The sequence below is a fragment of the Oryctolagus cuniculus genome, chromosome 5 (assembly GCF_051225735.1).
Source record: "Oryctolagus cuniculus isolate XC-2025 breed Fujian yellow rabbit chromosome 5, ASM5122573v1, whole genome shotgun sequence".
Taxonomy (NCBI): domain Eukaryota; kingdom Metazoa; phylum Chordata; class Mammalia; order Lagomorpha; family Leporidae; genus Oryctolagus; species Oryctolagus cuniculus.
Window position 1 is genome coordinate 148308766 of NC_142871.1, and position 24446 is coordinate 148333211.

Genomic DNA, 24446 nt, shown 5'->3' on the forward strand with positions numbered 1-24446 from the left:
GATTGGAAGTGGAGCAGCGGGGACTCAATCCAGCACCCATATGGGATGCCAGCACTGCAGGTGGCAGCTTTACCTGCTATGCCACAGCACCAGCCCCTGCTCCATTTCGTAGCCAACTCCCTACTTGTGTGCCTGGGAAAGCAGTGGAAGATGGCCCAAGCCATTAGGACCCTGCACCCACGTGGGAGACCCGGAAGAAGCTCCTGGTCCTTAGCTTCAACCTGGCCCAGCCATTTGGAGAGTGAAGCAGCAGATGCAAGATATTCTCTCTCTCTCTCTCCCTCCCTCCCTCCCTCCCTCCTTCCCTCCCTCCCTCCCTCCCCCCTCCCTCTTCTCTATAACTCTGCATTCCAAATAAACAAACCTTGAAAAAAAAAAAGTCCGGCCAGCTAATGCACTTTGGAAAGCAGTGGGGGCTCACTTGGCTAATCCTCTGCCTGCGGCACCGGCACCCCAGGTTCTAGTCCTGGTTGGGGCGCCAGATTCTTTCCCGGTTGCTCCTCTTCTAGTCCAGCTCTCTGCTGTGGCCCGGGAGTGCAGTGGAGGATGGCCCAGGTGCTTGGGCCCTTTACCCGCATGGGAGACAAGGAGAAGCACCTGGCTCCTGCCTTCAGATCAGTGCGGTGCGCCGGCTGCAGTGGCCATTGAGGGGTGAACCAACGGTAAAGGAAGACCTTTCTCTCTGTCTCTCTCTCTCTCACTGTCCACTCTGCCTGTCAAAAAAATAAGTAAATAAAAATTTAAAAAAGTCATTTCTGCAAAGGATGAGACCAACTGTATAGTCCTTCCCTAAAGAACTGAAAGTTTTGGGCCGGCACTGTGGCATAGTGGGTAAAGCCTCTGCTTACAGTGCTGGCATCCCATATGGGCACCAGTTCGAGTCCCGGCTGCTCCACTTCTGATCCAGCTCTCTGCTATGGCCTGGGAAAGCAGAAGAAGATGGCCCAAGTACTTGGGCCCCTGCACTCACGTGGGAGACCTGGAAGAAGCTCCTGGCTCCTGGCTTCGGATTGGTGCAGCTCTGGCTGTTGTAGCCATCTAGGGAGTGAACCAGTGGATGGAAGGCCCCTCCCCTTCTTTCTTTCTCTCTCTCTACCTCTGCCTCTCTGTAGCTCTGCCTTTCAAATAAATAAATCTTAAAAACAAAAATTAAAAAAAAAAAGAAAGGAACTTAAGATTGGGGGAATTTCACCATGTCAGTGCAGTCATTTACAGCATTAACGGAACAGAAATGGGTGCCCTTCAAAGACTTTTTAAGACCAGGAAACAAGTAGAAGTCAGATCCAAATCAGGACTGTAGGTGTATGCCTTGTGATTTCCATCAAAGCTCTCACATAGCTGTTCCTTGTTTGATGGGAGGGATGAGCGCGAGCATTGACATGGTGGGAATGGACTCGCTGTTAAAGCCTTTTTGGACATGGCTCTGGTAAAGCTTTGATGGACTTTTTAAAAAAAAAACTCATCGTGTAAGTTGGTGTTATCGTTGGCCCTCCAGATGTTCAACAAGCAAAAGGCCTTGAGTATTGAAAAATCCTTGGCCATGACCTTTGCTCTTGACCAGTCTGCATTTGCCCTGACTGCATCCCGTCCACCTCTCCTGGTAGCTATCACTTTGACTGTGCTTTGCCTTCAGGATCATATTGGTAAAGCCAGGTTGCATCTTCGGTTATAATTCTTTTTCTTTTTCTTTTCTTTCTTTCTTTTTTTTTTTTTTGACAGGCAGAGTGGATAGTGAGAGAGAGAGAGAGAAAGGTCTTCCTTTTGCCGTTGGTTCACCCTCCAATGGCCGCCGTGCTGCGGCCGGTGCACCGCGCTGATCTGATGGCAGGAGCCAGGTACTTATCCTGGTCTCCCATGGGGTGCAGGGCCCAAGCACTTGGGCCATCCTCCACTGCACTCCCTGGCCACAGCAGAGAGCTGGCCTGGAAGAGGGGCAACCAGAATCCGGCGCCCCGACCTGGACTAGAACCTGGTGTGCTGGCGTCGCTAGGTGGAGGATTAGCCTAGTGAGCCGCGGCGCCGGCCCGGTTATAATTCTCAAGTGCTTCAGGATTTTGATGACACTTGCTGAAAATGTCCATTCAAAACTCGATTCCTTTCTGCAGCTGATGTGGGCATAACACTTGTGGTGCACATTGATCAGAAAGTGCGCTCCACTTTAATTTTTTGGTCAGGGTTGTGTAAGCTGCACGACTTGAGATATCTATGGTGTTGACTGTTGTCTCTGCATTTATTTTTAGTTCTCTTCAGTTAGGACACAAACAAAATTATTTTTTTGCTAGCAAATTGTCATGGATAGTCTGCCTATGTGGGCTTCATCTTCTGCACCCTCTCATCCCTTCTTAAAATGAGTTATCCGTTTGTAAACTGTTGATTTTTTTGGGGGGTATTGTCTGCATAAACTTTTTGTAAAAAATCAGTGATTTCACCATTCTTCCAAACATGTGTCAGCAGAAACTGAATGTTTGTTTTCCTCAGTTTTAGTGGAATTCAGGTTCTGATAAGGCTCTTTTCAAAGCTGACCTCTTAACCTTCTTACTGCCTCGGACTAGATCCTCTTCAGACATGCTACAACAAGTAGGTATGAGTATTTTGGTGCAAAAAATTCTTGAAATCCATCCATAATTTTTCATTATACACATTTCCTAGGAACACTAGGAGGACTCCCTCATATTCTTTCGTGTCCCATTTGAGTTCTTTAATTGGCAGATTTCCTCCACTTGAGGTGTCTTTTTCCCTTTTCCATCTCTCAATGTTTTTGAAAACAGCATGGTTCTTTATGAACAATTGAATTCTATATTTAATATGGGTAGTTTTTTAAAAGATTATTTATTTGAAAGACAGAGTTATAGCGAGAGAGTGAGAGACAGAGAGAGAGACAGAGAGGTCGTCCATCTGCTGGTTCACTCTCCAAATGGCCACAATGGCTGGAGCCAGGAGCTGCTTCTTGTTCTCCCATGTGAGTTCCGAGGCCCAGACACTTGAGCCATCTTCTATTGCTTTCTCAGGTTATAGCAGAGCTGGGTAGGAAGTGAAGGAGCAGGGTCCAGTCGGCACCCATATGGAATGCTGGCACTGCAGGCAGCAGCTTTACCCACTACACCACGGCGCTGGCCCCAGTAGGGGTAGTTTTTATCACTCCTTCTGCAAATCGCAATAAAGAAAGAAAGATTGTTATTGAATCAATAGGGATTCTTGAAATCAGTTAAAGGAAGAAGGTGTGATGTGTATGAGGAAGAAAATAAACTGAACTATTTTGCACCTGAGACCACAGTGGGCAAAACTTTCTTCCACAGAAGTTGGGCCGGCCACCTTGAACATCAGTTAATTCTAGAGAAGGGCTTAGTACTTCCCTCATTTCATCTCTCTCATAAGTGATGTTTTGTCCTAGCCCTGCTTTAGGGAGTAATCTCCGAAAGGCAGAGACAGGCAGTTGAATTTTACTTAAATTATTATAATGTGAATTAAAATTGCAGTCCTCCAATTCAGAGAATTTGTTGAAATTAAAATGATGGGTAATTGCATAAATGCCCAGGAGTTACTTTTCCAATTCAATTTAAATACCTCATGTCTCTTTGTTATTTAATTACTCACACAATATTTGACCCAAACAATTTATTTTCCCACACAGGTTAGAAATCTGTCTGAATTTAACTTTCTAGCTTCAACATCCTTGGGATATAAGATTTTTTTCCACTTTTCCCAGGATGTTTTGACCAGTGTTAGAACAATACCTTTTATCCCAGGCGCCAAAATATGGTACCTGTTAGACGTTATGGAACTAGCTTCAACCAGTGTTTCCTGTGAGATTTCACCTCGGTAGACGTCAGCTTCTAGAGCCCCTAAGGAAACAAAAACAATAGCTCCCCTCGCTGATAACTCCTTTACTTTTAGACTCACTCTTCAGACTTTTGGTTGGTATATTTAGTGTGTGGCTTAGTTAGATCTTCAGGTTAACTCCTAGCTAAGTCTTTGAAGAGATCACTTCTCCCATGTTAACCTTTAGAATATTTTCAAGTGTAGCTTTATTTGTGCTTAGTTTGATAGCAGATGAATGTAGACTGTTAACTCACAAGAAATAAATATTCTTTGTAGTATTACCATCAAATAAATTTGACTTTAACACAAAAGAATGCAGTGATGTTCCCTTCCTCTCTCCCTCTCTTTCCCTTTCTCCTTTCCTTTCCTTTTTCTTTTCTTTTTTGTATCTAAAATTGCTTTATTTTTTCTGTTTTTTTTTTCACCAGAAACCTTTTATTTAAGATATACAAACTTCATGCATTTCATAAATACAACTTTAGGAACATAGTGATTCTTCTCAGCATACCCACCCTCCCTCCTCCATGCCTACCCTTCTTCCTCCTCCCTCTCCTATTTCCGTTCTTATTTTTTTACTAAGATCTATTTTCAATTAGTGCTATACAGAGAAAATTAACTCTATACTATGTAAAGAGTTCAACAAATAGTATGAAAAAAAAGTTCCTCAACAGTTTTTTAGATTTCTCGTTTGATCTCTTCTATGACTCACTGTTCATTCAGGAGAATGTTGTTCAGTCTCCATGTGTTTACATATGTTCTAGAGATTCCTGAGTTGTTGATTTTCGGCTTCATTCCATTTTGGTCAGAGAATATGCATGGTATGATTTTGATTTTTTATTTTTAAATTTGCTGAGACTCGCTTTATGGTCTTGCCTGTGTTCTGTCCTAGAGAAAGTTCCATATGCTGGTGAGAAGAATGTGTATTCTGCAAATGTGGGGTGAAAAGTTCTGTAGATATCCACTAGATCCGTTTCTGATTGATCTGTCATTGCTGAAAGTGGAGCATTGAAGTTCCCTATTACTATTGTATTTGAGTCTGTGTCTCACTTTAGATCCATTAACATTTATTTTAAATAGCCAGGTGCCCTGTAATTAGGTGTGTATATATTTATTATATTACATCTTTCTGCTGAATTTATCCCTTAATCATTGCATAGTGCCCTTCTTTGGCTTTTTTTTTAACAGTTTTTATGTTAAAGTTTATGTTGTCTATTACTAGGATGCCTGTACCAGCTCTATTTTGATTTCTGTTGGCATAGAATGTCTTTTTCCTTCCTTTCACTTTTGTCTGTGTGTACCTTTGTTGGTGATAGGTGATAGGTGATACAGGCAACAAATAGATGGGTTTTGTTGGTTTTGTATTTGCAATCAGCTAGTCTGTGTCTTTTAACTGGAGCATTGAGGCCATTTACAATCAAGGTGACTATTGATAAGTAACGACTTGGCCCTGCCATTTTTCCACAAATATTCGTATTGTTTACTTTAGAGTTTTATATTTTTCTGGGAGATTTTCTGCCTTTTCCTTCCTTTATAGTGATGACTGTGTTTCTATGTCTCTGTGTGTGGATCCTTAAAGATCATTTGTTAGGCTGGACGGGTGGTGACAAATTCTTTCAATTTGTTATGGAAGGTCTTTATTTCACCTTCATAAATGAGAACTTTGCAGGGTGTAGAGTTCTTGGTTTACAGTTTTTTTCTCTTAACACTTGGGATATATCTCGCTATTCTCTCCTTGCCTGTATGGTTTCTGATAAGTTATCTATGAGTCTAATTGGAGATCCTCTGAGAGTAATCTGGCATTTTTCTGGCACATATTTTAGAATCTTTTCTTTTAGTCTTACTATAGAGAGTTTGAATACAATGTGTGCTGGTGAAGATCTGTGCTGGTCATGTCTGTTAGGAGTTCTGTGTGCTTCCTATACTTGGACGTCCCCTTCTTTTTACCATTTAAAGAAGTTTTTTGTAATTACTTCACTAAAAAGTAGGCCTTCTAATCCATTATCTCTTTCCACGCCTCCAGGAACTCCTAATACTGGTATTTTGGGTTGTTCGGTAGTGTCCCATAGATATCCAGCACTGTTTTTTAGTTTTCTGAGTTTTTTTTTTTTTTTAATCTGACTGTAGAATTTCCAGAGATTTGTCTTCTAACTCGGATATTCTTTCTTCTGCCTCACTAATTCTGTTGTTAAGGCTTTCGACTGCATTTTTTATTTGTTTTTAATTGAATTCTTCATTTCCAATATTTTGTTTTGATTTCTCTTTAAAATTTCAATTTCATGAGTAGAATTTTCTTTCATGTTATTTACTGCTTTCATTAGTTCATGGATTTGCTTCTGATTACTTCTAAGTAACCCTACGATCAGTTTTTTTGTATTCGTTTCTGGCATTTCATAAATCTTCATTTTCACATTCTAGTACTGAAGGTTGTTGTGTTCCTTTGGGGGCATCTTGTTGTAGCTTATTCTTATTTCTTGACTGGCTGCATTTATTTTTAGTCATTTTTGGAGACACTTATTGGTTTATATTTTTTCCCTGTGATGGCTTTTATGTTGTACTTTGCCTCTGTGGATAGTGGAGTGTCTGCTTTTCCAGTGAATACCCTGAGGCATGAGCTGGGTGTGGCTGCGGAGCTCTGTTCAGTACTGCAGGGTGACAGGCATGTCCAAGGTCATTCCCAAATTGGGTGTGGTAAATCTCCTCTTTTTTTTTTTTTTTTTTTTCCCCAGTCAGAGGGAAGGTTTGTTCAGCTCTATTGGCCTAGTCTCACGCTCACCTCCTTGCCTCAAAGGAGACCAGTGCCTGGAGACTAGCCCCAGTTGGTATAGTATTCGTCCACTCTGCCACAAGAACCACACAAAGGATCCGTGCATTCCTCAGCACAGATCGTGCAGCAAGGACTCTCACCAGGGAATCAGGGAGCCCTGAGTGTGTGGAGCCACCCACAGTGACTGCCTGAAGATCCAACCACAGCCAGTGCCCTCACATACACAGTGTTTTCACAGTCCCAGCATACAAGGCTCTCACAGTCATGAGCACCCAGGCCCCTGTCAGTTCTCCCAGCCAGACTTAGGCCTCTCCTCTTGGCTGGTTGCTGGGTGCATGGCCATGAGCTGGCGTAGCTGTTGTATATTTCCAAAATGGTGCATGCCTGCTTTCGGCTAGTTACAGGACATGGGTGAAAGGAAAGGCCACCACAAAATGCACCAAACACCAGAATAAGGGACAAGGTTTATTGTCGGGTGGGGAAACCCAACAGGTTTCCTCCCCGTGCACGAGAGAACAGCAGCCTGTACTGGGAGAATAGGTCTTAGATAGCTTTGCAGAGGTAAGAAGTGGGAGCCGCAAATCTGGTTGCGGGGTGTGGAGCTGACGCTTGTGATTGGGCTATTTGGTCACCTGACTTCTAGTAAGCCAGGCTAGGCTTAGGAAGACAGCATCATTTTACTGACATGCCCCCCTTTTGTTTTTTATAAAGCAAGTTATATGGGATTACATTGGCCCAAAAGTCCAGGAGGGGTGGAGTGACGATGATCTATCTACTAGAGCTGCTTCCTGCTGACATGAGGTGATGTCTAAAGTAGTGGATGTCCTGAGTGGGGAGCCGAGTACATCCCAGTAGTATCATTTGGTTGACTGCCTGATTGGTGAAGGCTTTGGTTTGTTCCATTATCACCTCCTGTTAAACACTGCTAGTGAGGTGATTTGGCCTTGGAGACCTCAGATGAGATCAGCTGGGGTCTCAATGGACCTAGTGACCTCTTATAACTGTTGGAGTTGTTTTGAGTTGGTTGGTCTAGAAAACGTAGTGGCCCAAAGCAGTTTCTGAGATCACTACTCAGGAGAGGGAGGTTGTGAAGCTGATCCCAACCAAGACTGGGAGAAGGGCTGCTCATCTCTTGTGACTAGAGGGGTTTGTCTGTAGAAAAATTCTCACGATTTGGAAGTCCGGTGTGTGGATGGAGATTGCAGAACGTTTGGTGGTGAAGAAGGAGGTCTGGGGTTGAGTTTTGTGGTTGGCAGAAATCCAGAATCCCAACACTGCTCAGGTAAAGCAAAGTTGATGGGAAAACCTGGACCCGAGTCACGGCACCAATGAAAGGAAACGCCACCACAAAACACACCGAACACTGGAATAAGGGAAAAGGTTTATTGTCGGGTGGGGGAAGCCCGACAGGCTTCCTTCCCTAGCCTGTACTGGGAGAATAGCTCTTATATAGCTTAGCAGAGGTAAGGAAGTGGGAGTGGCAAATCCCATTAGGGTAGGGGTGGAGCTGACACTTGTGATTGGGCTATTTGGTTACCTGACTTCTAGTAAGCTAGGCTGGGCTTAGGAAGATGGCACCATTTTACTAACAATGGGTGGTGGGTCATTGGAGAGAGAGAAGTGTGCCCCCACTTATTATTTTTTTCCTCTCAGTTGTTAGGTACACTGTCCCCCACAGGGTTCTAACCCGGACTCACGCCAGGCTCTTCCCACAGCTTTATCGCCAATGACTTGGGCTGCTGCAGTCTGGTCTCACCTCACTCTGCAAAGCTGATGCTGCGGTCCTTGGCTGCTGGGATCCAGAGTTGGACGTGTCCACACGCTCCTCACAGATCCACGGTGTCCCTCTAATTTGTGTGGAGTTTCCTCTGCTGTTTTTCCCCTAACTGTTCCCTGAGATTACAGTCTCTCCACTGTTTTCAAACTATCTTTCCTTAGGCTAGAGCAGTAAGCACCCTCCCTATTCCACCATCTCTCTCTCTGTCTCTGTCTCTCTCTCTCTTTCTTCCTCTTCCTTCCTCTTCTCGTTTTTGAGATAACTTTTTAAATTACATTAAAAGTCAAAGGCTTAATGCTTAACCTAATAATAAGTTTTACAAGTAGAAAGCAAAAAGACCTTAGTTTAGTGGGACTATAAGCAAGAGCTGTAAACAATAATAATTAGGAAATTTGACCATTTCACCCATATACAGTAAATTTTTAAGTAATCACAGACCATTAAAACTATGGTTCTATAGCATTCTTAACCATTGGTTTGAAACAGACATAAAAGATTGACAAAACTATGCAACAATATACACAGGCATTTCTTTTTTTTTTTTTTTTTCAATTTAAATTTTGGCACCCACATATCAGGGAGAACGTGCAGTATTTGTCTTTCTGTGCCTGGCTTATATATTATTTTTAAAAGCATACTTGCTAGTGCTCTTTTAGCTTTCCAATCTATAGTATAGATGTCCTCAGTTTACAGTGATGTGATTGCAGTTCTTCACTTAATTATCATGGTGGGAAAGCGACATTCGTTTAGTAGAAGTAGAAATTGCACTTGGAACTTGAAATCTGCACCTTTTCCTGGATTATTTCCAGGTGTTGCTGTTATATGTGTGGGACTCCCAGGGAGCAGACTTCTAGCTACAAATAGGATGCTGAAAATCCAGCTAGAATCATCACGTCTGCTTATGTCTCCATTACTTGATACATTAACTGATCCTGGTTCATATTCTGTTAGAGAAAACCACTGTCTTGTTGTTTCTTCTGTACCCCTTCAGTTATGAAGATTATAAAGAAATGTAAAAAAGAAGTAACTTGGGTAGATGTTAAAAGATCATCTGTAGCAATTGTTTCTGCCGACTTTGATGGATTTTTGCTGGTTTCTGGTGAAATAAGATAAATAAGGATGGTATGGTGAGTTTTTCATGAATATATGTATATGTTGAGCCTTTATGATGACACTCCTCGTATTTTGATGTGAAAGTAAACTACTTATGAAAATAATGCTAACACCAGGTAGTTTTTTTTTTTTTTAATATCACCAGTTAGCAAAATAAGAAATTGGTACTGAATGGTTGTGCCTATTTGTGTGTGTGTGTGTGTGTGTGTGTGTGTGTGTGTCTTTTAAATATCTTGGTCTTTGACATACCAAGGCCTGCAAACTACTGATGACAGTTTTAAAAATAATTAACATTGAAAATAGATGGCATTTGACGGCTACTCGTCCCCTTTGATTTCTGTTGTTGGCTGTCTCTCTGGCATGGTATACAGTTGTCATGTGTTTATATACTGTCTCGGGCTCCTGATCGTGCAGTTGTGGTCTCTAAGCTTTAGTTTCCTGTTGCCAGCTTCCTGAATTCTAAGACAACAGTCTTAGTGCTTTTGTCTGGCAAGATCCCTGTTCCGGCTGCAAACCTTCTACATTCCTGGCTCCCTTTCCCTACCTTGTATTTTACTGAATACCTTTCTGCTCAACAGACCTTCTAGATGTGTAGCCAAAACGTCTGGTCCATCGTGACATCACTAATAGCTTTGGGTATTCTAATAGCATACAGGGTGCTGTGTTAAATGCTACAGCAGATAGCAAAATGAGTAAGATATACACCTGTTCCCTAAGTAAATTATATAGCAAGAGTATCAAGCACTCGATCGTGTATTCTTTGATCAAGTAAGTGTTTCTTAAGTGTATAATCAGTGATAAAGGAATTTCAGATAATATTGGTTGTGTCTTTGACTTTGCTGTTAGTGTAATTTTGGGCAAGTTACACTAATCTTTTTAAGCCCCAATTTTCTCCATGAAAGGGAGGGATAATAATATTTATATCAAGCTTCTTATGAGGATAGATGAAACAGTTAATGTAAAAGTGCATAATTGATTGTTTGGCAAGCATCTTTTCCTATTATTAGCCACTCCTCCCCCTCACTGTGATTTTAAAGTTTGTGATGATTGTTAGAAGGATTCTTGGTTGATTGTGATAAAGATCAGCTTGCAGGAAAAAGGAATGAAAAACATGTAGGGAGTTAAAATGTACTGGAACAACTTTTTGAATAGCACGTAGCTAATGGTGAGAAAAGACGAGAAAATATAGATATAATTGTTTTAATTTAGGATGAATGGTACAATGCAAAAGGAGAGAGACTCCGGAGTGGGCACAGCGCAAGACAGTGGTGCTAATTACTAGTAAGAAGTTGGAGTTAGGACAGAAGATTGGGTCTGTAATTAAGGGAAGGGATTCCTTTTAGGTGGGAGAAGTTCTGTCCACAGAAAACTTTAAAAATTTAGGGTTTTGGGACTATACCCTGCAAGTTTTCCTAGTATGCCATTATTCTTTGTTTGTCCAGGATTTTAACCTTAGCAAACAGATATTATATTATCACTTGAAGTTCTAGTCAGATTCTGATGATACGAATATCTTCTGTAATGTTTTGAAAGATCAGAAGCTTCGTACTTTTCTAGAAAAACTTTCAAAACCAAGGTGAAGACTCACAGGAGGCTATATTTAGCAGTCAGGTCTGGAATAGTCTACCTTGTGTTAACTTTTTGTTTCATGGGATTTTATTTTTTTCTTTGCTTGGTTAGGCTTCAATATAGAAGTGGCTTGATCACAATAGGGTTTTCCCAAGGTTCAGCTGCTCTTAGGGGCATGTTATTTTGTAATATTTGAAGTTTTGCGATACTCTATCAGTTAATAGAAAATAAATAAGAATTGGGGCAGGCATTTGGTATAGAAATTGCCACTTGGGATGCCCATATCCCATAGGCAAGAGCCTGGTTGGAGTCCTGGCCCTCCACTTCCATTCCCACTCCCTGCTAAACTGCACTCTGGAAGGTGGAGGGTGGTGTCTCAAATACGTGGCTGCCTGCCATCCGTGTGAGAGACCTGAGCTGAGTTCCAGGCTCCTGGCTTTGACCTGGTTCAGCCCTGGCTATTTGTGGGCATTTGGGGATGGGAGATACCTCTCCCTCTATCTCTTTTCACTCTGCCTTTCAAATAAAACTTAAATAAATAACAATTTAAAAACTGATATTCTGCCGTAGTTGCCTTTTAAGACTCCCAGGGTGTTACTGTGCAATGAAGTACTTAACCCCCCTGTGCTCCGGAGGTTTCAGGTCTTTCTCGGCCTGTGGCCAGGTTACTGAGATCAGGAGGTGTGGTGTGCAGGCTTTATCTCTGCCTCACAGCAGCCTGGGTCCTTCAGGAGTTTCTGTCTCCCTTCCGTTTCAGCAGGTATCCCATTTTGGTTTTGGCTTTCACCAGTCAACCTTAAAAGATCTTTTGTTCTGAGACATCCAAAGAATGAAAGAGAGAAAAGCACAGTTCACATACGCAGCTTCATACACAGGACAAGTACCGGCCACATCTTGGAATGTGCACCGTCTGTAGCTTTGTATCTTGTGCTGAATGATTTCCTGTCTTACTATTTGCTTTGATATATAGCTAGGAAGTCTGACACACATTTACCCTGGGAGGTGGTTCGGAATGGAAACACCATGGAGTTTGAAATTTTGACAAGCCTGGATTTAAGTCTCAGCTATTACGTGGCCTTGAGCAGTTTTTGGAGGTAGATTGTTGTCTGTAAGATGTAGGCAGTAGTGGGGAATGTTAGTAAAATGGTGCAGTCTTATCTATGGCACAGTGTATACCCTGGACACCATCCTCTGCTCTAGCTTTCACTGCCATTGCAAGAAGCAAGGTGACCAAATGGCCCTACCACAGGCTTCAGCTCCAACCCCACCCCAGTGGGATGCATTGGTCCCACTTCCCTACCCCCGGCAAAGATCTAACAGGACCTGTTTCCCCAACATGTGCTCTCTCTCTTTTTTTTTTTTTTAAGATTTTATTTTATTTATTTTATTTGAAAGGCAGAGTTACAGAGAGGCAGAGGCACAGAGGGAGAGAGGGAGAGAGAGAGAGAGAGAGAGAGAGAGCGAGCATCTTCCATCTGCCTGTTAACTCCCCAGATGGCCACAACGGCCAGAGCTGCACCGATCCGAAGCCAGGAGCCAGGAGTTTCTTCCAGATCTCCCCTATGGGTGCAGGGGCTCAAGGACTTGGACCATCTTTTACTGCTTTCCTAGGCCATAGCAGAGAGCTGGATTGGAAGTGGAGCAGCCAGACTTGAGCCAGTACCCATATGGGATGCCGGCACTGCAGGCAGTGGCCCTACCCGCTGTGCCACAGTGCCCCTCCCCCCCCGTTTTTTTAATTAATTTATTTGGAAGTCAGTTACACACAGAGAGAAGGAAAGGCAGAGAGAGAGAGATAGGTCTTCCGTCCATTGGTTTACTCCCCAGTTGACCACAACAGCCGGAGCTGCGCCGATCCAAAGCCAGAAGCCAGGAGCTTCTGCTGGGTCTCCCACATGGATGCAGTGGCCTAAGGACTTGGGCCATCTTCTACTGCTTTCCCAGGGCATAGCAGAGAGCTGGATCAGAAGCGAAGCAGTTGGGACTCGAACCAGCACCCATATGGGATGATGGCACTGCAGGCAGCAGCTTTACCAGCTACGCCACAGTGCTGGCTCCGACATGCTCTCTCTCTTCATCTTTCTCTCGACTGCCCCCTCTTTCTCTCTAATTTGCCCCTTTCCTCCCGCCTGTCAGATTTCCCCTGTCAATAAACCCTTTCCCTTAAAAAAAAAAAATGTAAGTAGTAACCTAACTCTGGAAGGGTCAAATGAGATCATTAATGTAGGTAAAACACGTGTACATGTGTCACAGAGTATGATATTCAGTCTGGTCTGAATAAAAGTGAGTTTCCCTCCTAAGGACAGAACAACTGAAGAGTTTTTTCTGTCCCCTTGTTGCAAACAGGATGGGATTGTAAAGAGAAAGCTTAAGAACTCTATTCATGTGACCAAGGCCGCAGTTTATATTTATTAAAACAATATAAATTGCTTAGGTGGAAGAGTTAGCAATTTAAGATCATGTTGTTGGTTAAAACAGTGACACACGATTTCACAATGAATGTATTACTTGACTTGCGGGTTCCACGAGAAAATGATCAAAAACTAAGCATTGCACATTTGACTGTTGCATACACTGATTGTATATACTTTAAAGTCATGTATTAACAAAATCTCACGTTGTTCAGGTTCAGTGATTGAAGGTTCACTTTTTCTTGGTGTGAAATTTTCAAACACTCATTTGAATATTGAATTGTATTTTAAAAACCTTGCTACCCAGTATAGCAATTGAATCACTTTTGAGATCTTCCTATTTGTTGTGTTCAGTGTTGTTGTGACTTATATTTTGGGCATAGGACTCTTATTTTATTGTATGAAATTTATTTAAATTATATTTAAAATTATAATAACAATTATTATAATAGTAGACTCTAGCACATTTCAGTTTTGAAAAGATAATTCTTATTGTGTCTAAAACCTATTGGGAAAGACCTCTTTTTTTAAATTTTTTAAAGCTAATGCTGTCATTCTACTTCTTTAATTTGATTAATAGAATCCCAGAACACACTCACTGGATGTGTTTTAATACTTCTTTTTTTGGCCGGTGCCGCAGCTCAATAGGCTAATCCTCTGCCTGCAGCGCTGGCACCCCAGGTTCTAGTCCCGGTCGGGGCACCAGATTCTGTCCCGGTTGCTCCTCTTCCAGTCCAGCTCTCTGCTGTGGCCCAGGAGTACAGTGAGGATGGCCCAAGTCCTTGGGCCCTGCACCTGCATGGGAGACCAGGAGGAAGCACCTGGCTCCTGACTTCGGATCAGCGCGGTGCGCTGGCCGCAGCGGCCATTGCGGGGTGAATCAATGGAAAAGGAAGACCTCTCTCTCTCTCTCTCTCTCTGTCTCTCTCTCTCTCTCACTGTCCACTCTGCCTGTCAAACAAACAAACAAACTGCTTTTTTCAGATCTGAAAGAGTGAAAAATCATTTCAGAAAATTTCTAAGGGTGTGTTTTCCTGTGAGAATGCCATGTGGCCTGTTTATTCTCACATCATTAGTTTTAAGTTAAAGAAGTCTGTTTCATCATGTCCGAGTTTGATATACAGAAAAGCGGTACTGCAATTTTCTAGCTTTAGGGGGCCAAAGAAATGTCAGTGGTTTACAAAAAAAAAAATCAAAAAACAATAATGTGAGATTTGAGTTTCTTCAGATTAGTCATTAAAAGCCTTTATAAACTTGGTTCCTTTTGGACATGTGTCCTGAAGATAACATGTGATTTGTACAGCCTGAATAGTGGAAGTTTGAAACAACAATAGATTTCTGGGGTTAGTGGAAATAAAGTAAATATGAGACATGGTAGATATTTATTTTTTGTATGTATCATACAAATTAAGCAAATGTTACTAATAGCACTACCAAGCATGTCTGGGGATCTCCCTTTGTTAAATACACGCGCTCTGTAATCCTGATCCTTATTTATTGCTCTCACTTCAACAGGTGTCTCAACGCTTGTACCTACTGCAAAACTAAACATGCCAGAGGAAATTTGGCCAGTTATCCGATTGATGAACTTGTAGATAGAGCCAAACAGTCTTTTCAAGGTAAGAATTCCTCAAATTATGTGTGAAATTGATCTTTTTAATAAATTATAAGTAATACTTCACTTTAGATGCCTTTAGAGTTCTGAGGAATTTACAAATATTTCAGCTTGCCTACAAGAAGATGTTATTGATTTAACCACTCAAATTTTATTGATATCAATTATTCTTCGTTTACTGCTCTTGCATTTTCTTATCTCGTAAGTGACATATTTCAAACTTCACCACCCATCTCTGGACTCCATGGAAAAGGAAAAAAATATGTAAAGGAAAACCTATGAGCCTTTGATAATTGTTAACATTTCTGTGAGCTGAGTCGGTACTCAGATCACTCTTTCTCCTTGGTCAGTTTTTGACCACTAGGAAGTGAAGCAGATGGGGGTTTCCAGGGATCTTGATGGAGAAGGTAGATTTCCCTTCAGCAACAGGGGAGGCCGCCTCTGAAGGAGGCCCAGAGTGGTCCTGGTGGGAGTGCTCATGAGAATGCGCTCTGTGAGGGGTGGCCAGCTCCTGAGTCGTCACTTGCTGGAAACTGATCGTCTGGGTGTCTCTTACATTGTGAGCGTTATCTTACATGTGAGTCACACTTGTGTTGACGTGGACTTCCTTTTTTCTCTGTTTATCATCTGTGCATACAACAGTGGTGTGTTTTTACACCCAACATGAGATAATCTGTTGTGTCATCATCTTGTGGGTTCACAGCTATTGGCAGTGCACTTTTCCTCTCCGCGGGCCTCTTGGAGTGCTATTTTTAGTAGGTCAGACCCTGAATCTCAGAGAGTATAAATTCCAAACACATTTAGTCTGCCTAAAGCTTTTATCAATATGAATTTGGAACGTTCCTTTTAATAGAAAGAAGCATACCTTTCGTTGATTTATGGATGCCTCTCAACAATATTTTTCTTTTATATTCTTAGTTCAGTTCTGTCTTCCATTTACATTCTACTAGGGTTGAAAGAGAAGCAAAGGAAACTCACTGACTCTTGTCATTGTTTTCTTTTTAGAGCAAGGCTTCTGTTTCATCTGAGGAAAAGCCTGGATGGCTGTCTTTCCTAGAAGATAATTACGTTAAGTGTTTTCCAAAGGGGCACAGATTTGCACAGCAACATACTGTTTTTTGAAAACCTGCTGTCTTTGCTACTATTCTCTCTCTCTCTTTCTTTTTTTTTTTTTTTTTATAGAGTTAGACAGTGAGAGAGAGGGAGAGAAAGGTCTTCCTTCCGTTGGTTCACCCCCTAAATGGCCGCTACAGCGGGCGCTGCGCCGATCCGAAGCCAGAAGCCAGGTGCTTCCTCCAGGTCTCCCCTGCAGGTGCAGGGCCCAAGGACTTGGGCCATCCTCCATTGCCTTCCCGGGCCACAGCAGAGAGCTGGACTGGAAGAGGAGGAACTAGGACTAGAACCTGGCCCATACATGATGCGGAGGATTAACCAAGTGAGCCATGGCGCTGGTCCTTACTGCCATTCTTAATTGGTGCTTGACTTCTCTATCTGTTGGATAATGGGAATATAAAATGTGTGTGTGTGTGTGTGTGTGTGTGTGTATACTACGTACAGCAAATTAGAAGACACGCAAATTATTTTTTCAATTATGCATTTTTAAATTTTTTTTTATTTTCATTTTATTTGAAAGGCAGAGAAACAGAGAGTGATCTTCCATCTCTTGATTTTACTCCTCAATTGCCCACAGCAGGTAGGGCTAGACCTAGCCAAAGCCAGAACCCCTGAACCCAATCTGTGTGTCCCAAGGGGATGGCAGGGATCCAGATACTTGAACCATTGCCACTGCCTCCCAGGGTGTGCATTAGCAAGAAGCTAGAATGTAAGTGGAGGAGCACAGACTCAAAACAGTCACTTTAATATAGGATATGGGATTTGGTTGTCATAAACGGAGTCTTTTTTTTCCCCCTAAGATTTATTTATTTATTTATTTATTTATTTTCTTTGAAAGCCAGAGTTGGGGCGGTGGGGGGAGGGCAGAGACAGAGAGAGAATCTTCTATCCACTGGGTCACTCCCTAGATGGCTGCATTGACCGGGGCTGGGTGAGGCCGAAGCCAGTAGCCTGGTGCTTCCTCCAGGTCTCCCATGTGGGTGGCAGAGGCCCTAGCACTTGGACCGTCTTTTGATGCTTTCCCAGCACATTTGCAGGGACCTGGATTTGAAGTAGAACAGGCAGGACTGGAATCAGTGTCCATATGGGGTGCCAGCATTGCAGGCAGCAGCTTTAACCACTACACCACAATGCTACCCCCATTCCCCACATGGAGTATTAATTGCAAAGACCTGCCTCTTACCTATGCTTTCTAAGTAAAACTTCATTTAACTTTAAAATATCTCCTGTTTAATTTTACTTGAAAATTTATTTGAAAAATAAAGCTATAAATCACAAGTAGGCAGTAGAAGTGTTTTCTTCACACCTTCATGTCTGAACTTACCTGATGATGCTAACATTTGGTTGTTGTTGCTTCATGGCTTTATATGAGAGAGAAGACAGAAACATGGTTTTTATAAACCGATTACAGGATTTTCCCAAAGACAGTCAATGTAACTCACGTTTCTCTAGAAATGCCCTCTGAGCAAGAGGTGCAGAGAGTAGCTTCTGTAGATCTTTTGTTATTAGTTAATGTTGTCATATCCAAGGGCGTTGGGCTGAGTGATTTGAGCTGAGTGACTCAAAGAAGAATTAGCAGAAATGGAGTGGCTGTCTATGGAAGAAGTGTTAGAGGGTGACTGTCAGCAGCAGCATATATATATTTGTGTTTTTGTTCCCCATCAGGAGTGTTTCTGGTGTGTAGTGTTTCTGGAGGCTTTGTTGTCTGTGTATCAGAGTTGAAACTGAAGCCCGGTTTTGGGACTGGTGAGCTCACTTGATTGATTCGTGATTCTGTTACTAAAGGATTGAGGTCACAGCTTGCTGGTTGAGTCAGTGTGCTCAGGAAAACGCTAAGTGGTTAAGTATTTGGTGTTCTTTGCTATAGGTGGCATTTGGATCGGAAGCAGTGCTCTGTTGCCTGCCGGCTGCATGATCAGAACAGGGTGTCTCATCTCTGCAAGCCTGGGTTTTCTCACCACTGTAACATCTTCTGTTGTTTGTGTATGAATTTGAGATAACCTGTGACATATTTGGCCATGTCAGTATTGTGAAGAACACATGTTACTTAAACTGAAGGAATTTAAATTAAATCCAGACGTCTCGCTTTGGGTGAGAATATTAGAACATGCTTAATGATGATAATCAGGATAGGTTTTGTTTGCTTCTAAAATACATGTTTTATGAAAAATTTCTCTGTGATAGAAACCTTTTAGTAGGACAGCTACATTTTATTTTGTAAATTTGAGAAATGCAGATTCATGCTAAAGATGACCTTACAACCTGTTTCCACCATAGGGAATATCAACCTGGAAGCTCATATTTTAAATACATTGAATTCGTAGAATTCTTTTTTTTTTTTTTAAAGATTTATTTATTTATTTGAAGGCAAAGCTACAGAGAGGCAGAGGCAGAGAGAGAGAGAAGGAGACAGGTCTTCCATCCTCTGGTTCACTCCCCAGATTGCTGCAATGGCCAGAGCTGCGCCAATCCAGAGCCAGGAGTCAGCAGCTTCTTTGGGGTCTCCCACATGGGTGCAGGGGACCAAGGACTTGGGCCCAGGCCATTGCACAGAGCTTGATTAGAAGTAGAGTAGCTGGGACTTGAACCAGCGCTCATAAGGGATGCCAGCACTTTGCCAGCTACACCACAGTGCTGGCAGCTTTATCAGCTACACCACAGATCCGGCCTCAGTGGTATTTTTTGTCTATAAAAGACTTTGGAGGGGCCGATGCTGTGGCTCACTTGGTTAATCCTCCGCCTGTGGCACTGGCATCCCATATGGGCGCCAAGTTCTAGTCCCGGTTGCTCCTCTTCCAGTCCAGCTCTCTGCTGTGGCCCAGGAAGGCAATGGAGGATGGCCCAAGTGCTTGGACCCTGCACCCACATGGGAGACCAGGAAGAAGCACCTCACTCCTGGCTTCGGATCGGCGCAGCGCCAGCTGTAGCAGCCCTTTAGGGGTGAAGCAACAGAAGAAAGACCTTTCTCTCTGTCTGTCTGTAACTCTACCTGTCAAATAAAAAAAAAAAAGACTTTGCAATTTTAGTGATCATGTAGATTGCCTCAGTTTGAGCTTTAAATTGTGAAAGATAATTATAAATGTTAATACAACAGAAAACCCTGTTTTCATATTTCTGTGACTTGCATATTTAGTTTTTTTTTTTAAAGATTTATTTTATTTATTTGGAAGACAGAGTTAGAAAGGTAGAGCCAGAGAGAGAGGGAGAGAGGTCTTTCATCCACTGGTTTACTCCCCAAATTGCCACAGCAGCCAGAGCTGAGTTGATTTGAAGCCAAGAACTTCTTCTGGGTCTCACGTGGCTGCAGCGGCCCAAGGACTTGGGCCATCTTCCACTGCTTTCCCAGGCCACAGCAGAGAGCTGGATCAGAAGACGAGCACCTGAGACTTGAACTGGCGCCCATATGGGATGCCTGCACTCGAGGCCAGGGCTTGAACCCACTGTGCCACAGCGCCAGCCCTGCATATTTAATTTTTAATAATTGGGATGTTAGGAATATGTTTTGTTCCAGAAACCATTAATTTCTGTATTGTACCATAATTAGATTGGCTTTTCTGTAATGAAAAACAAACATAGTTCTATGAAAAGTTACTTTAAAACGGCAAGTTTATGCACTACCACTAAATTTTAGTTCTATGGTCAAAGCCACTCTGCTGGTAGAAGTTAGCTTTCTCATCATTCAAGTGACATTTCCTTTCTTTCCTCAATTTAAGAAAACAAGAACATTTTAATGTATTTGAGAGACAGAGAAAGAGAAGAGAGAGAATGAGAGCACTATTTGCTGGCTCACTCTTTAGGTGACCACAGAGCTGTGACTGGATTGGGTCTGGAGATAGGAAGTGGGAGCTCAGCCAGGTTCTCCTATGTGGGTTTTAGGATCCAACTATTCCAGACATCACCTGCTACCTCCCAGGGTCTGTGTTAGTGCGAGGCTGGAATTAGGAGCCAAAGCCACATATTGAGTCCATGTACTCTGATAAGCAAAGGGGTATGGGTGTCTTAATCAGTTTTTTAACTGCTAGGCCAAACACTTGTCCGTTTATCATCATCGTTGTCGTCATCACTATCATTTTTTTGGAAGGGGTTCTTTTGGTTTATTTTTATTTTTTTAATTTTATTTAAGTTATACAAGTTTCATGTATTTCATATATACAGATTTAGGAACCTAGTGTTACTTCCCCCCACCCTCCCTCATGCTTATGTTCCAAACCTTCCTCCTCCTCCCTCTTCCATTGCCACTGTTAATTTTTACAAAGATCTATTTTTAGTTTACTTAGTGATCATATAGTTAACCCTACACTAAGTAAAAGAGTACAAGAAATAGTATGAAGAAAAAAAAATCACTGTTCCTCAGTGGAAGAGACAAAGACTGTAAACAATCATCAGATGTCAGAATGTCCATTTCACTCCAGTACATCAAATTTTAGGTACTTGGTTACCTCAGATCAGGGAAAACCTATGGCAACTCGAAAACTGATCGTAGAATGGAGATTGACACAGACTGGGTAGCATATGATAGAATATACAATAAGGCCACAATTTTTTTGTGAATAGCATGCTTATCAAACATTTTCTGTTTATAAAATTTTTGTTTTTTGTCTAATAAATGAAGTGAAACTTAGGGCTAACCTGAAGGTAAAGATGTAGTGGGAAGAGATTTAAAAGTAATCGTGAAACATTCTGAAGGCAAAAGTTTTCCCTAATTGCTAAAAGTGAGTTGCTTGTGCTTTCAGTTTTCAAAAATTGAGACAGAAATCTTACTTTTTTTTTAAAGATTTATTTATTTACTTGAAAATCAGAGTCACATGGAGAGAGAAGGAGAGGCAGATCGAGAAAGAGGTCTTCCATCTGTTGGTTCACTCCTCTGTTGCCCCCAATGGCCAGAGCTGCACTCATCTGATGCCAGGAGCCAGGTGCTTCCTCCAGGTCTCCCATGTGGGTGCAGGGGCCCAAGCACTTGGGCCATCTTCTACTGCTTTCCCAGGCCATAGCAGAGAGCTGGATCGGAGCAGCTGGGACTCCAACTGGCGCCCATATGAGATGCTAACACTGCAGGCGGTGGCTTTACTCACCATGCTACAGCACTGGCCCCGTTAACTTTTGATGAATAACATTAGAATAAAATTTTAAAATATTTTTAAATAGAAACTTTAGTTTCTCTTAAATGATGTGCACTCACACATATAAGAGGACCTGAAAATCTTTGTGAGAAAATGGAATTAAAAGAAAAGTTTATTTAGTTGCCATCACATTTTTAAATCCATGCATAGTTTTTCATGATACCCAAGTTCCATGAGTTTTTTGAAGTCCCCTCATGTAAATGGATTTCAGAATTGTTTTGTACAAATAAACTTATTTTGTAATTTCCTTTTTCCATGAATTTTTCAAAGCATCTTTGTGTGTGTGTGTGTGTGTGTGTGTGTGTGTGAGAGAGAGAGAGAGAGAGAGAGAGAGAGAGAGAATATGTGGAGAATGTGTTTAATTGATTTCCTAGCTTTTTTTTTTTTTTTCTCACTTAACCTAGTCCTCTCTGGATGTTTTCATCGACTGTTTTTACCTTCGCTGTGTGCCTTTCATTTTTATGGCTAGTTCTGCCTGCTGAGTGTAGGATGTACCAGGCACTTCTGTTTGTCATGCCGTGTTCCCAGGAACTGCCGAGAATCCTTCCCTCTTCCTTCCTCACCTCTGCTGAGATACAGGTTTTAAAAATTCCTGGCATTAACTGTGTGTGGGTGTTGGGGTTGTTGGCTTTGACATGGTTGCATTTTAGATATCTAGAAAAACATGTCAAGCAGTGCCCAGGACTTTGTTGGGGCCAGGATGAATTTCCAAGCTAGTGTTTTCCAGGATATTTGTATTGATTTTTCTCTAGCAGCTAATCAATCAGTTTCAGTTGTGCAAGTGCTGGAGCAGCCCTTTTTAAGTGTGCTGGGTGAGTGGTGTGGAAATGCCTTCCACTGCTGTCTCTGGAATCAAAATGTAGAGATGATGGATGAGCTGTTTTCATAGCCATCGCAGGCTTTTCTAGATCTCATTTGTGTGTTGCTACTTTTTTTTTTCTCCCTCATAAATTTGAAAAGCTCCCGCAAGATAAGCAGCATAAACCGGTTATGAAAAGGTAAAATGAATTAAAATGAGCCAGGAGGAAATTTCTTGATGCCTAGTGATTTCAGTATTAGTGTTGGAATTTTTTTTTAAATGTATTCTTCATTTCAAGACTCGCAGTGGTACTGCCCATTGTGTATAAGATTAATCATGAAATGAACCTGAAAAGCAGTGCTTTCTACCCCCCCCTTGACTTGGAATGAATACGAGCGATATTTGATTTTCTTATGTATAAGCTTCAGATTGCTCACTTGCGCTGTGTGCATTATTTGATCACCTCTCATGTTGATTGCTATATAATGATTCTGATCCAAGATCAAAAAGAGGCCAGTAATTGCATTCTATTAATTTATTTGGCAGTTAAATTAAATGTCTCTTTAATTCCTTATCTTTTCATTTGTGCTATGTTCGAATAAAATTGAGAAATCCATTTCTTCTATAGGATTAATGATGCTAATTTACATGTTTGTTATACGTTGTCAACTTCCAAAAGGGATTTGAGGCAGTTTACATTAAATGATTGTATGTAATAGACCATGAAAGTAGAAGCTGTGTAAAATGCTGTCCTGTGTTTTTGAAAGAGGAGATAATTCTACCAACTGGTGAGTCCTGGCTCTCCAAAAGAATAGGGTAATATGATGATTTGCATAACTTGATATGAGTGCATGAAGGGGAGTAGATGGTTTGCCGTAACAGCTCCATGTGTTTCTAGATTCTAAATACTAGGAAAAATCCTTTTCATATGTCATTTCCTAAGAAGCATTGAGTAATATGTTAGAAAGAAGTTTATATATGGAATTCAAGTTAGATCTCTACATGGCTGTTACTTCTGGAAATAGCCCCAAATATAATATCAAAATGTGATTTTAAAAATGAATTTTATATGCGAGCTAGATGAAGGTAAAGTACACGATACATAACCCCTGCTAGTTTTGGATCTGTTTAGCTTGAAGAGGCCGAGATTAACCATTTTCATTCCGGAGATTATTAGTCCTTTGCTTTCCCCAGCAAAAGCAGTGTGATTGACCTGGCCTTCGCCCGTTCGGATGTCTGAGTTTCTGGAAGCGCTGTTCAGATCGTCTTAGCATCAGAGGGAAGCCTTTCTTCAAGTGAAACTCAAGGTGTAGAGGCAGCCCTGCAGCGTTCAAGTAGAGGTGGTGCTTATCCAATGAGGTCCTTCCCAGAACTGTCAGATCCAGCTAGAATCTGCTGGTATAGGTTAGGTTTTCTCTCCTCCATTCTTTCTGTCTTTTCTTTTTTAAATGTTTAAAATGTTTGCTGTTTTTTTGAAAGACAGAGACAGAGAACTTTCATCTGCGGATTCATTACCCAAATGTGTGCAACAGTCGGGCTGGGCCAGGCCAAAGCTGGGAGTTCAGAACTCAGTCTGGTTCTCCTACAAGGGTGGCAGGGACCCAAGTACTTGAGCCGTCACCTGCTACTTCCCAGGGTGCATATTAGCAGGAAACTGGAGTTGGGGTCAGAGCCAGGGTTCACACACAGGCATCTCAAGTGATGTCTTCATCTCTGGGCTGAACACTTGTCCAAAGCCATCATCGCATGTCTAGGGCAGTGACAGCTAATTGACAACACTGGTGTTGCCCCTCTGCCTTCCCTAACTTGGCACATTCTCTGCTAATCTTTGTCAGACTCTGTTAGTACAGAGTTCTTGTTGGCCTCTTCCACTGGATTGTATGTAGTATTGGAGGTGAACTCTGCATGCCGTTCTGAATCCTGTAGTTCTTGTGATGCTAGAGACTTAGGACAGGAACTGAAGAGTGGCTTTTTACCCAAAGTAACCATGAGAACTACGCAGATATTTAGCCATTCATTTAGCAAATATTTATTGTGCATGTATTAGAAGCAGTTCATGTTTCTGCTAATAGAACCATGCTTTAGAAAAACTGTGATGACAGACAACCGGTTATCACAATCAGTCGTGGATTACTTCTGCCTGTAGCAGCTGTGGTGGGGGGAACAGGTGAAGTTTGCTGATAACTGAACAAACAGCTTATCCTTGCTGTGGAAACAGGACGTGGTCCCAAGGATGCTTTACAGATGAATTTTGTTTATGTCTTCACTGTGTTGTGTTGTACAAAACAACTGATGAATATACGATGAAATATAAAATAATGTATAAAATAATAAGACTCTGGGCCG

The 24446-nt window shown here is 41.9% G+C and overlaps 1 protein-coding gene across 11 annotated transcripts in view; it reads left to right on the top strand.

Moving 5' to 3' along the window:
* CDKAL1 (CDKAL1 threonylcarbamoyladenosine tRNA methylthiotransferase) overlaps window positions 1–24446 on the top strand; it is a 731906-nt gene that overhangs the window by 319573 nt on the left and 387887 nt on the right. For all 11 annotated transcript variants that reach the window (XM_008262511.5, XM_002714231.6, XM_089333341.1 and 8 more), the window contains one exon: window positions 14969–15072. In XM_008262511.5, coding sequence (XP_008260733.1) covers window positions 14969–15072 — 104 coding nt within the window. The remainder of the gene's footprint in view (window positions 1–14968; window positions 15073–24446) is intronic.